The following is a 12,244-nucleotide window of genomic DNA, read 5'->3' as shown; positions in this document are numbered from 1 at the left end:
AACAATCCATCTAGATATAGTGGATTTTGAGACCGCATCTCCTTCTCTTCCTGCTGCCGCCGAGACAAAGAACTGATTAGTCTTTCTCAGTGGTCTGGTTCTTTCCATGTAGAACATGACAGCTCTGCGTACATCTAGTGTATGCAGACTTTTTTCTCCCGAGCTGGAAGGGTTTTGAAAGAACGTTGGTAGTTCTATAGTTTGGTTTACATGAAATTTCGAGATGAATTTAGGTGCAAACCTTGGGTGTGTGCGTAGAACCACCTTATCTTTGTGAACTGTTACGAAGAGGTCTAGTACAGAAAGAGTCTGTAGTTCACTTACTCTCCTAATGGAGGTGATAGCTATTAGGAAAGCAGTCTTAAGGGTGATATCTTTAAGAGTTGCCTTGTGCATGGGTTCGAAGGGAGGGCCCATGAGTCTGGAAAGTACCACATTTAAGTCCCATCCGGGAGCTGGGTTAGCTATCGGAGGATGTATCCTCTTTACCCCCTCCATGAAGGCTTTGATAACTGGTATCTTCCACCACGACACTAAGTTGGGAAGTGGTGTATGCAGAAAGTGCCGCTAGGTGGACTTTAATGGAATTGAACACTAAACCTGAATCCAGTAAATGGGTCAAGTATAGAATAATGTCAGTAGGAGAGCAGTCAACTGGGTTGATGCTAGTACCTCTACACCAGATAACGAATCTTTTCCATTTGCTAGAATAGCAGTGTCGAGTATTAGGTTTTCTGGCTTCCCTGAGGATGTCCATACATCTCTGTGGGAGTTGTAAATGTCCAAATTCTATGATCTCAGGAGCCAGGCTGCTAAGTTCATGGTCTGAGGGCATGGATGCAGTGTCCTGCCCTTGTCTTGTGACAGCATGTTGTACGGGCAGGGAAGTTTCATTGGGGGAGATAGGGACATCTCCATCAAGTGAGCGAACCATGGCTGCCGGGCCCACATTGGGGCCACTAGTATCATGGTAACCTGCTCCTGGTGCATCTTGTGCACCACTTTGTTGAGAAGGGGAGTCGGGGGAAAGGCGTAAACAAATTTCCCTGACCATTGAATCGACAGACCGTTCCCCTTGGACTGGTTCTGGGGGTACCTGGAGGCGTAACTTTGGCATTGTGAGTTCTCCAGGGTTGCGAACAGGTCTATTTCCGGGAATCCCCATTGCGTGAAGACGTCTAAGACGATGTCTTCGTGCAATTGCCATTCGTACTCTTCGGGCAGGGGGAAGTCTCTGCTGAGTTTGTCTGCTAGCAGATTGAGTTCCCCTGGTACATGTTGTGATAGTAGGAACATGTTGTGTTTGAGAGCCCACTTCCATATATTCTGGGACAGTTTGGACAGTCCTGGAGAGTGAGTGCCCCCTTGCTTGTTGAGGTAGTACATGGCTGTGGTGCTGTCTGTGAGGACCATCACTGTCTTTCCTTGTAAGTGTTCCTGAAAGGCTTTCAGTGCTTTGAACACCGCTAGTAGTTCCAGCAGGTTTATATGCTTGGATGCTAAACTCGGAGTCCACACTCCGTGTGCCGTCTGATGGGATAGGTGAGCCCCCCATCCTGTAAGGGATGCGTCTGTGGTTAGAGTGGCTTCCACTGCGGGTGTGGCAAAAGTTTTCCCTAATAACAGGTTTTCTTTTGTCCACCACCGTAGCGAGAGAACCAAGGCCTGCGAGACCACCACTAGATCGTCCCATTGTCCGCTGGCCTGACACCACTGGCTGTAGAGCCACTCTTGCATTGGGCGCATGCGCAGGCGCGCGTGAGGTACCAAATAAATACATGACGCCATCATCCCTAGCAAGCGCATTGCTTTGCGTACCGTCACCTCTCGGCCTGCTACATAATGGGGAATTTGAAACAGCATGTTTTGGACCCTCTCGTTGGAGGGGAATACGAGGCTGTCCTTTGTTCGAATTAGAGCCCCTAGGAATTGTTTGGTTTGGCTGGGGTCTAAGCTGGACTTCTTTTCGTTGATGGAGAAGCCCAGTTGGGACAAAAGGTCTACGGTCTTTTGGGTATTGGAGAAGCATGTTTCGTAAGAATCCCCTGTTATGAGCCAGTCGTCGAGGTAAGGGTATACCGGGATGGATAATCTGCGCAGGTGGGCCGCTGCCACTGCCAGTACTTTCGTGAATACCCTTGGTGCAGATGCTATTCCGAAGGGTAGTACTCTGAACTGGTAGTGTTTGTCCTCTATTTTGAACCTGAGGTATTTTCTGTGCGATGTCAACATTAAAATATGAAAGTATGCATCTTTCATGTCCAGTGTTGTCATGTAATCCCCTTGTGATAACAGTGGGATTACCTCCTGTAAGGTCACCATACGAAACTTTTGGGGTTTGACAAATATGTTCGCTGGGAGTAGATCTAATACAGGGCGCATGGTTAAGTCCTTTTTGGGTACAAGGAAGTACACTGAATAAATACCTTCTGTTACCTGTGATAGGGGGACGGGCTCTATAGCTTCTTTCTTCAGTAGTTCTTCCACCTCTTGAAGAAGAATGGAGAGGTGTTGCGGTGTCATGCGCCGGTTCCGTGGGGGTTTGTACTTCGGGGAACCGTTGAACTCGATGCAGTATCTGTGGGCTATGGTGGATAATACCCAACGGTCTGACGTGATTCCCTCCCATGCTGAAAGGAACGATGTTAGCCGGCCCCCGACCGGTGATGCATGGGAGGGGACCCGAATTTTCGGGTCATTTGCTGGTATTGGGCGTGGAACCTCTGGGGCTGGAGCCACGACCTCTTCCTTTGCCACGGCGTTGGCCTCTTTGACTGAACTGGGTGTTACCCTGGTTAGTGGGCCAGTTGGAGCCAGAGTAATATTGTTGTTGGTTCTGCTGCTGTCTTTGGCCACGAAAGGAGCGTTTATTACCATAGCCTCGCCTGTTAGGGGGCCTAGAAATTTGATCAAGAGTCTTGATGGTATCAAACTCTTTTTTAGCATGTTCTAGGGCCTCATCTACTGCTTTCCCAAACAGATGCGTCTGTTCAATGGGTTTATTTATGAGGGAGGCTTGGGTTTCGGGCTTAAAACCTGAATTGCGTAGCCAAACGTGGCGCTTGAGAAGTATTCCCTGCACTAGGGAGCGGCCAGCCGTCTCAGCGGCATCTAGGGAGTTCTTAACGATGCCCTGGTTTACCAGTGTGCCCTCTGATATTATAGCTAGCAGGCGAGAACGCAGAGGTTCAGGTGCTTCCTCTGCTTCGCTGCGCAGCTTGTTCCACTGTGCATCTGCGTAGCTAGCTAAAAGTGAGTTGTTATTAGCAATTCTAGTAGAGAAGGCGGCGGAGGTCGTGATTCTCTTCCCCAGTGCGTAGAGTTTTTTGCCTTCTTTGTCTGGAGGTGCTTCACTAGTGGATAGTGGCACCCCTGCTCTTTTTCTTGTGTTGGTAACCACAAGGGAGTCCGGAATAGAGTGTCCTCCGATGTATAAAGGGTCAGAGGATGAAGGGCTGAAGAGCTTTTCTATTCTAGGGTTGACCCCTCTTACTAAAGCTGGGTTAGTAAGGGAAGGAGAAATTCTTCTTTTAATAGAAGCCAGGAGTGGAATAGATTGGCTAACAGGGGCTTTTTCTTTGATGACTTTTTCTACAAAGTCAATGTCTGGAAGAGTTTCCCCTGTATCAATCTCAAAATGCGCTGCTGCCTTGCGCAATAGTGCATTGAGGGAAGGTTGGTCATCTATGGGAGAGGAGTTCCCATGTGAATCCTTGAGAGGAGAAGGGAGAAAGGCATCAGGGTCTGAATGTACTGATGGGGATTGCCAAGGCTGCACTGACGGTGAATGCCAGGGCTGCAAGGTAGCTGTATCCTCTTCAAACCCTGTAGCAGTGGTGTAAGGATCTTCTTCGAACCCCTCTTCCTCAAGTTCTACCTCTTCTTCTCCACCCAAACACTCCTCATCTTCTTGGAGGTATTGCTCCTCCTCAGTGAGGTCAACCAGCCTAGGAATCTTGACTCTAGGGTCATCCTGTGGCCATTCTCTTTGTCTTTTGTGAGTGGGTGGGTCTTGGTTTCCTAGAAACCTTTCCATTTTCTCCATGCAAGAATGGAGTCTTTCAAGGGTCTCATGGGGTACCCCTGAATAGTCTAGAGGGGGGAAATTAGTGTTTTCGCCTTCGCATCGTTTCGAACGCTCCCACAACGTCGACGAGAGGTTCCCGTCTCCTTCTGAAAAGCCTTCAGGTAGTTCGGAAGCGTCCTTTGGAGAAAGGGGCAGTTCCTGGCTACTTTTGTGTTTTTTCGACGCGGTATTCGACGTTTGTTTCGTCGTCCGCGTACGTTTGTCTTCGGCGACAATTCTCGCTAGGCTCTCGGCCACGATTTTGTCCGTCGAGGCCTCTGGTGTCGACGTTGTGTGCGTTGCGCGTTGTACCTCGACGGTCGCTCTATGGAGCGTTGCGTCGGATGTTTTTGGGGTAGCGCCCGTGTTAGATGGAAGCCCAATCGCTGGTCGCGGCTGCGTTTGCGGGTGGGGCTTGTGACCTTTACGGTCTGCGGTAGACGCCGGAGTGCCCTGCGTCCCCTTAGGCGCTGATGGATCCTTCGTTCTCGACGAAGAAGAGCCGTGGGTAGTGTGTTTAGCCTTATGGGGTTTGTGTGCGTCCTTGTCGCCGGGGTGTTCATCCCCATAAGCAGGGCGTGAGCCGAGCCCGTCGGGGCCGGGGACGGACGACGAGGAGCGGGAGCGCTCCTTCTGGGGGTTCATGACTTCCGTAACGGACGTCGAGTTATCGTACTCCTCGTCACTTTCAGTAACAGCGGCAGCGGGTGAGGAAACTGACTTCGACATCGCGTAGTCCGCCCACCTCTTAACCCTACGTTCTTTAAGAGTCCTGGGTTTTAAGAGCTTGCAGGCTGCGCAGCTGTTCTCTATGTGATCGAGGGGTAAGCAACGATTACAGAGCTTGTGCTTATCTTTCCAAGTATATTTGCCCCTGCAGCGTGAACTTAAATGGTGTCCTCTCCATAGCTGAGGCAATAATAGCTGGCGATAACAACCCCAAGGGAAAGAAAAGGGAGAAAGAAAGACATTCTCAAAGAGAAGAGACAAAGTTCTAACCCCCACTCTCCCTACTGTAAGTTGGCCGTCGAGGCCAGGCCACGTGTTCGGCAGCGCCGAAGGATCTCCTCCGCTCTTCCTCTCCGTCGAAAATCAGTTCGGCGGAGAAACAGCTTCACAGCTAACGTCGAGGGGGAGGGATCGTTATCAGTATATTAAGTTATGACAAAAGGACCGAGGTCCGTGGTAAGTATAGCAATGTCTCTCTAGGAGCTCCGCGAAAGGCGACCAGAAACTGGGCGGAAAAAAACAATCTGAGGGACCTCGACGCGTGAGGGATTGTGGGTACAACGCACGTCACTATAGGGATAGTGTTACAGACACGCCTTGTTGACGTCCCCTTTTCGACTACGAAAAACAAAATGCAATACTCCGCAGTGACCACTGGATGTCGGACCTATGCACAGCATGTGATTCTAAGCAGATTAACAAACATCAGAAATATATATATCCAATGTTTCATTTGAGTGTACCAAAAATTTCTCCCCATCAAATTCAAAATCTAATTTACATTGATTAAAGGATTTAATCTTGCCTCCCATGAACATGTCTCGTATCTTGAGGCATGCCCCCTTCTCACCTGCCCCCCGATCTGCCGAATCCCGAACCCCCCCCCACCCGGGGGAAAATTGAGGATTGTGGAAGGTTGGAGTAAATGGTCAGAAACGGTTTTTGAATGAAGTTGGAGGCAAGAGCTTTACTCACAAAGCTTATGAAAACAATCTTTCTTTTAAAGCCATGCCCAAACTAAACTGTGCTTGCCTTCACACAAGTGCAACAGTCATTAAATTCCTCTTAACACTGGGCACTCATATCCCTATTTAATTATTCACTACATATTAGATTGGTCATCTAGGAGGAAATGACAGAATAAGTGCAACAGATTAGCTTTTGAAAAAACGAATTAAATTGAAAGTAATATAAACATAGAAAGGTCAATCACAAATACCGATATTACCTTTTAGGTAATCACTAGTGTAGCCAGTCATTCACTTATTAAGTGCATCGCACACCGACACATTGCAATTGCACGTTACTGGCATATGTAAAACAACTCAAGTAAATCTCAGGACACAAACTGGTATATACATTAGTTATCTCACCCAAAAGGTCCACAATAACAGAGTTGCCTAATAACAATGAAAAGCCCATGAGCACCCAAGGAAGGAAGGGGGCTTGGAAGTTGAGAAGACCAAAGAAGTTCATGCGGACATAAGGATTCCTTCGGCTCCACACATACACAAGCATTATTGTGAATGCTTGGCCCAAGAAAACCAAACTCACAAACAAACCAAATATCTGATAGAAATAGTTAAGGAAAGTTTACATATAACTCAATAAAAATAGTCAACAGATGTAATCTATAATAGTAGGACGGCAGCAATAATATAATTAAAAAAAGAGCTTTCTCCACAGAAGCCTCACTGGTCATACTGGAGCAACAAGTGTACCTATCTATGCATTTTTCTATTCGCATCCGTCAACTCGTTCAACGCAACCACACTCGAGATTACATAGAATATTATGTCAAGACCGGAGGCTCACATTATGCTTCTCTTTCTTTTATTATTTTATGAACAGAAAGCTCAGCAGCAAGTGTTTAAGCACTTTACTGAGAGCACAAGTATGCGTGAAAGGCAAAAGGTGCATGAAAAAACAAACTTAGAAAACACGAGTCTATAACTGCCTGAGAACCAAGAAAACTCAATTTCCCATGAGACTCCAATAAAAGGTCACCAATATGTGACCTCAATCCAACAATGACTATACACCTGTCCATACAAACAGTCCTGGATATGATGCAAGTACATTCATGCCTTATTGTCACATGATATGTTTTCATATCTTTGTTATTTTATTCATCTATTTGAATATATTTACATATTTATAATTGTTTTACATAATTGTTAAGCTACATCTTTCGTGTAGCTTTTGATTTTATCTTGTTGGTATTTTCCACAGCACACGCATAGCGCGAGTTTCTTCGTTTTTCTTTTGAGTGATCTCCGATGTCTGCTGCTTGCTAACGTCAAGAGACCTCTGTTGACACAGCAGCCCTTGTGCTCGTGAGCGGCCCGGTTCCTTGATTCATTACCTTTACTCGTGTCCGTATTCCGGACGTTCGCGCTCGCCTCCCTGGCCCGTTTTTCCTTTTCTCTGAGGCTCTGGGAGGCTGCGTAGAGATTTTGTGTCCACGGTTGCCCCTTGCGACCACCGGAGGGAGCTCTGGCTTCTTAAGTCCTTTCCTCTGCAGTGAGCACTCGCGCCCACGCTTCATTTCCGTTGCCTTTACAGCGTATTTTGAGCGCGAGCGCTGGCTGCAACCATCAGAGCATCGGTTTCACGGTAATAATTTAAAAAAATTAAAATAAAAAAAAAAACGAAACAGAAAGGAAGCCTGAGAGGATAACCTCCACACAAGGAGGATTCACCATTTCAAAGGAAAGAAAAGCATCAGTGTTTCACACACCTTTTCCTTTACCTATAAACTAAGTTAACTGAGAGAAGGCTGTCAGTTGCCCACATGACACTTCTATTAAAAAAAATTTAAAAAAAGGTGCAATCAGAATTTGAACATTATGCCAGCTCATTCAGACAAGACAGGGTTGGTCTGATAATTAGGAGGCAGAATATCAGATTGATGAGGCGGCAATGGCAGAAAGTCTCAACAAAAAGTGCTGGGATCTTCAGTTGAGACTACCATTAAGAAGGCAGTGTCGGAGATGCTCCTGCCTATCCAGCAGCGCCTAGACAGTATGGAGGAGCATCTGCAGGAGACCTCCCCACCTGGGAGAAAGAAGACACATAAAAGGAAGCACCTTTCAAGTGGGGGATGTATTCCGGCTCGTAGGAGCAAAGTCTCCATGACCACCCCGAGCCAGCCAGTACCTGCCATCGCTGCCGTCTCAGACGCCTTCTCCAGGCTGAAAAAAGCCTTTATGAACAGGAAGGATACCCCTTCCCTTGACGGATGCCTCTTACCCCGAGGAAGACAACAGGGGTACTAGACCCTCAAGCCCAGAGGGATACAGACTGGGCACCGACGACGAAGCTAGAGGGGTCTATGATATTGATCAACCCCCTTCATCCTCCGAGGAGGACACCCAAACCACAGGGTCACGACCCTCGACCTCGGGGATTGCGGCAGTGCCCATCCCCAATAAGGTAACAGAAGAACAGTCTCCTTCCAGGGCAATGTGTACTCTGGAAGATCTTGTGCACCCCAATAATAAGAGCCAGACTGAGAGCAGAATGTTCAGTCCCGAAATTCCAGGGAAAGTAGCCCTCACTCCGGAGTTAGACTCCAAAATGATTACATTTCTGGGAATTAATGTTAAGGACCCAAGGAAGGGCATTCACCGCGCCTGGAAGTCCTGCCAGGACAGGGTCCTGGACGTCACCGGTCCTCTAGCGAAGATCATGGACCTGGCCGAAGCAGCCATTGATTCCAGTGACCCCATCGACCCGACAATACTTTCAGGTTGGGCTCAAAGAGCACTCCGTTTACTGGGTAATACCAGTTGCGCCATCTCGGCGGAGCGCTGTAAAGGCATCTTATTTAAAATTGATGCTAAGCTTGACGAGCTAGCAGATACCGAATCAGGAGCAGCAGCCCAGGGTCTGCTTTTTGGAGACCCATTCATGAAAGAAATGTCAAAGTTTGTCGGCATCTTTACAGCTTTGGACAAGGCTCAGGCCTCCATCAGAAGGATTTTTACTACAAAAGGTTTTCTCCAGGGCCGGACGAGGTAGAGGTTGCTCCTCCAGCCACTTCACATTTGATCGAAGACCTCAACATGCCAGGGACCAACACAATTCTTGGCAGGATCGCTTAGACACTTTCTTCCCCTCAAGAGGGCAGGGAAGAGGTTGTGGATGGAGAAGAGCCCTCAACAACTTCATTGTCTACCATTGTTTCAAGACAGAAGGAATACACATGCTCAGGGACATCTAGAGCCTGAACGACTGGCTCGTGCGCCTGGACTTGAAGGACGCTTACCTCGCAGTTCCCATACGCCAGGCCCACGTAAGCCATCCCACGTTTTCCTGGAAAAACCAAGACTGGGAGTGCACGGGTTTACCTTTCGGGCTCTCCTCAGCGCCTTGCGCCTTGACCAAACTCCTATGGCCCGTAGTAACTCGTTTGAGAGAACTAGTTGTCAGACTGATAGTCTACCTAGACGACATCATCTTCATGGCACAGTCTCAAGCCCTGGTACAACAACAAGCCAAGCTGGCCATCGACCTGCTACACAGTCTTAGTTTCCTCATAAATTGGGAGAAATCAATACGAATTCCATCCCAGAATCTATAATTTCTTGGGTTCCTAGTAGATACCCAGAATTTGCAACTTCATCTCCCCGTGGCCAAGATACATGCAACCCGGAGGGAGATTCGCAGACTCCTGCAGAGGGACCTCTTTATCTCTTTGAGAATTAGCAAGAGTAACAGGCCTCCTATCTTCTTCCATTCAGGCAATTATTCCCGTTCCCTTCATTACAGATAGTTGCAGAGGCTCAGCACCTGAGACAGAGCCTCTCCTACTCAGCGTCTGGCACTCTCACCCTCCGCGAGGACGGAGCTCAACTGGTGGCTCACTCCCATGGAAGCCTGGAACAGCAGAGCCATTTTTGGATCCACCCCAGATATAGAATCAGACGCCAGTCGCTCCGGTTGAGGAGAAAGATGTGGCTCTGTCGCCACGGGAGGGACTTGGTCGCCTCAGGAGCTGGAGATGCATATAAACTGCCTGGAGCTCCTTGCAGGCTCTTTCGCTGTGCGCTCTTTTGCCAGAGGCAGAGCGAGTTGTTGTATTTTGCTAAAAATGGACAACATTCCCGCAATAAGATACATCAATCATCTGGGTGAGACCAAATCGAGGCCTCTAGCAGAGTTAGCCAAGGACTTTTGGCATTTCTGTTTGGAGCATCGAATTTCACTCACAGTGGAATATCTCACAAACGTAGTAGCGGATTGGTACTCCCAAGACTCTACAGATTTCAGCGACTGGAGGCTCAACAGACGTCTTTCTCCGCCTCCAGCGAATATGGGGCCCCATGTCCATAGATCTCTTTGCATCCTGACTCAACACCCAGCTACCTGTGTTTTACAGCAGGAGGCCGGATTCGACAGCAGCTGCGACCGATGCATTTCTGCAGCAGTGGACACAGGGGATTCATTATGCCTTTCCCCCAATTTACCATGATAGCGAGGAACCTGGTGAAGGCCCATCAGGAGCATATGGACCTGGTCCTCATAGCCCCACTCTGGACCTCTCAGACCTGGTATCTAGTTCTTCTGGAACTTTCTTCGGATTCTCCAATCCTGCTACCCCAATTTCCAGATCTCCTTCTGGATCCGTCAGGACAGCGTCACCCCCTTCTCAGCGGATCACTGAATCTAGCAGCCTGGAGGATTTCAGGTCGAGGTGGAGAATCCCCGGCATGTTAAACATGGCGGTCAGCCTCATCGAGGAAAGCTGGGCCCTCCTACCCTTAAGAGGTAATCCAACTCTTGGAGCGCCTGGAGCAACTGGCGCCGAAGGAACGGTTCACATCCAGTTTCAGCACCTATAGAGGAAATCCTGAATTTCCTGGCATCTTTGGTTGAAAGAGGTCTCACCTACAGGACAGTTAATGCCTACAGCTCAGCCATTTCTGCCGGTCATGACCTCATTCAGGGGCTCCCAGCAGGACAGCCTCACCTCGTTTGTAGATTGCTTAAGGGCATCAGACTTACAATCCCGCCTCTGTCCTGATATAAAAAGCTTTGGGTGTTAACAAGGTGCTGAATCTTTTTCTGTAAAGCCCCACTGCTCTGTCTGGCAAACTTACTACCCTGCTCTGCTTATTCCTGCAGGAGGGTCTCTGACGTCAGAGCTCTCGCTATAGCGGGCAGGACCTTTTCTCCTGATGGCGTTGTATTACATTTACACAGGAGGACGAAATTTAACACTAGGGTGATTTCGTACCCCGCTTTCAAGGACCAGCCCAAGCTTTGGTTAGTTAGAGGCTTAAAGGTTTACGAGGAGCAGACCGCCCCGCTTAGGACTTCGCCTAATGGGCAATTACTGATAGCCATGCGTAGACCACACAAGGCAGTTTCCGCTCCAACCTTAGCACGCTGGACTCTAACTCAAGCAGGAATAGATACTCTCCATTTCGGGCCCACTCTGTGAGAGGACCCATGGCTTCCAAAGCTTTTCAGGTCGAAGTCTGCCTAGAAGATATTATGAGAATGGCGGACTGGGCAGGTGAATCAATATTTAAGCAATTCTACCTTAAACCAGTACAACAACCAGCATCCATTGTGGTAAGTAAGCTTTCAACAAGCATAATGTGAGCCTCCGGTCTTGACATAGAATAAAGATTTTCCATAGTAACTTACTAGAAAGTCTATATTCTATTAAAGACGCAGAGGCGAGCATTATCTCGCCCAGCGAGAGAAATAGCAGCACTAGTCACCCTTGAGGGCAATAATTGAGCGCATTGCTTGGGGGGGGGGGGGTTATTGCCATTTGCTGACTATGTGTATGTCAAAATAACACTAATTTCTCTTCCAACCACTCGTAAGGGGAACTAGGGTTCTCTTATGCATAAACTAACTCTAGTTATTTGTCTCTTCCCTGACAGCGGCTACAGACAAGTCCTCCTGATCTCCGGATCGGCTCTATGTTTTCTTCCGCCACAAGACTACTTCAGTTGCAGTTTCATTCTACTGTTTCTTCTTGAACAGCCAAGTTCGCAGCCTTGAAAGAGGACGTTACATCATATGCAGGACTGTCTGTATGGACAGCTGTATACTCATTGGTGGACTGAGGTCACATGTTGGTGACCTTTTGCTGACCTTGTATTGAGTCTCATGGGAAATTGAGTTTTCTTGGTTCCGAGACAGTTATAGACTCATGTTTTCTAAGTTTGAGTTTTTTCATGCACCTTTTGCCTGTCACGCATACTTGTGATCTCAGTAAGGTGCATAAACACTTGCTGCCGAGCTTTCTGTTTATAAAATAATAAAAAGAGAGAGAAGCATAATGCTCGCCTCTGTGTCTTTAATAGAATTAAGACTTTCTAGTAAGTTATTATGGAAAATCTTTATTTTCATCTTCTTACAGTGCGGCAGGTCAGCATTTCGGTCAATACCAGCAGAAGGGTCAAAGGGATATGTCATTTCTGCATT

The 12,244-nt window shown here is 47.8% G+C and overlaps 1 protein-coding gene across 1 annotated transcript in view; it reads right to left on the bottom strand.

Annotated features, from left to right (window-relative positions):
* The window catches only part of DERL2 (derlin 2), a 94,849-nt gene that overhangs the window by 18,748 nt on the left and 63,857 nt on the right, over positions 1-12,244 (bottom strand). Inside the window, exon 5 of the mRNA XM_069614598.1 lies at positions 6,169-6,364. Within this exon, the coding sequence (XP_069470699.1) occupies positions 6,169-6,364 (196 nt within the window). The remainder of the gene's footprint in view (positions 1-6,168; positions 6,365-12,244) is intronic.

The sequence above is a fragment of the Ambystoma mexicanum genome, chromosome 9, assembly GCF_040938575.1.
Source record: "Ambystoma mexicanum isolate Mex_15411 chromosome 9, UKY_AmexF1_1, whole genome shotgun sequence".
Lineage (NCBI taxonomy): Eukaryota > Metazoa > Chordata > Amphibia > Caudata > Ambystomatidae > Ambystoma > Ambystoma mexicanum.
This window is presented reverse-complemented; position numbering and strand designations above follow the sequence as displayed.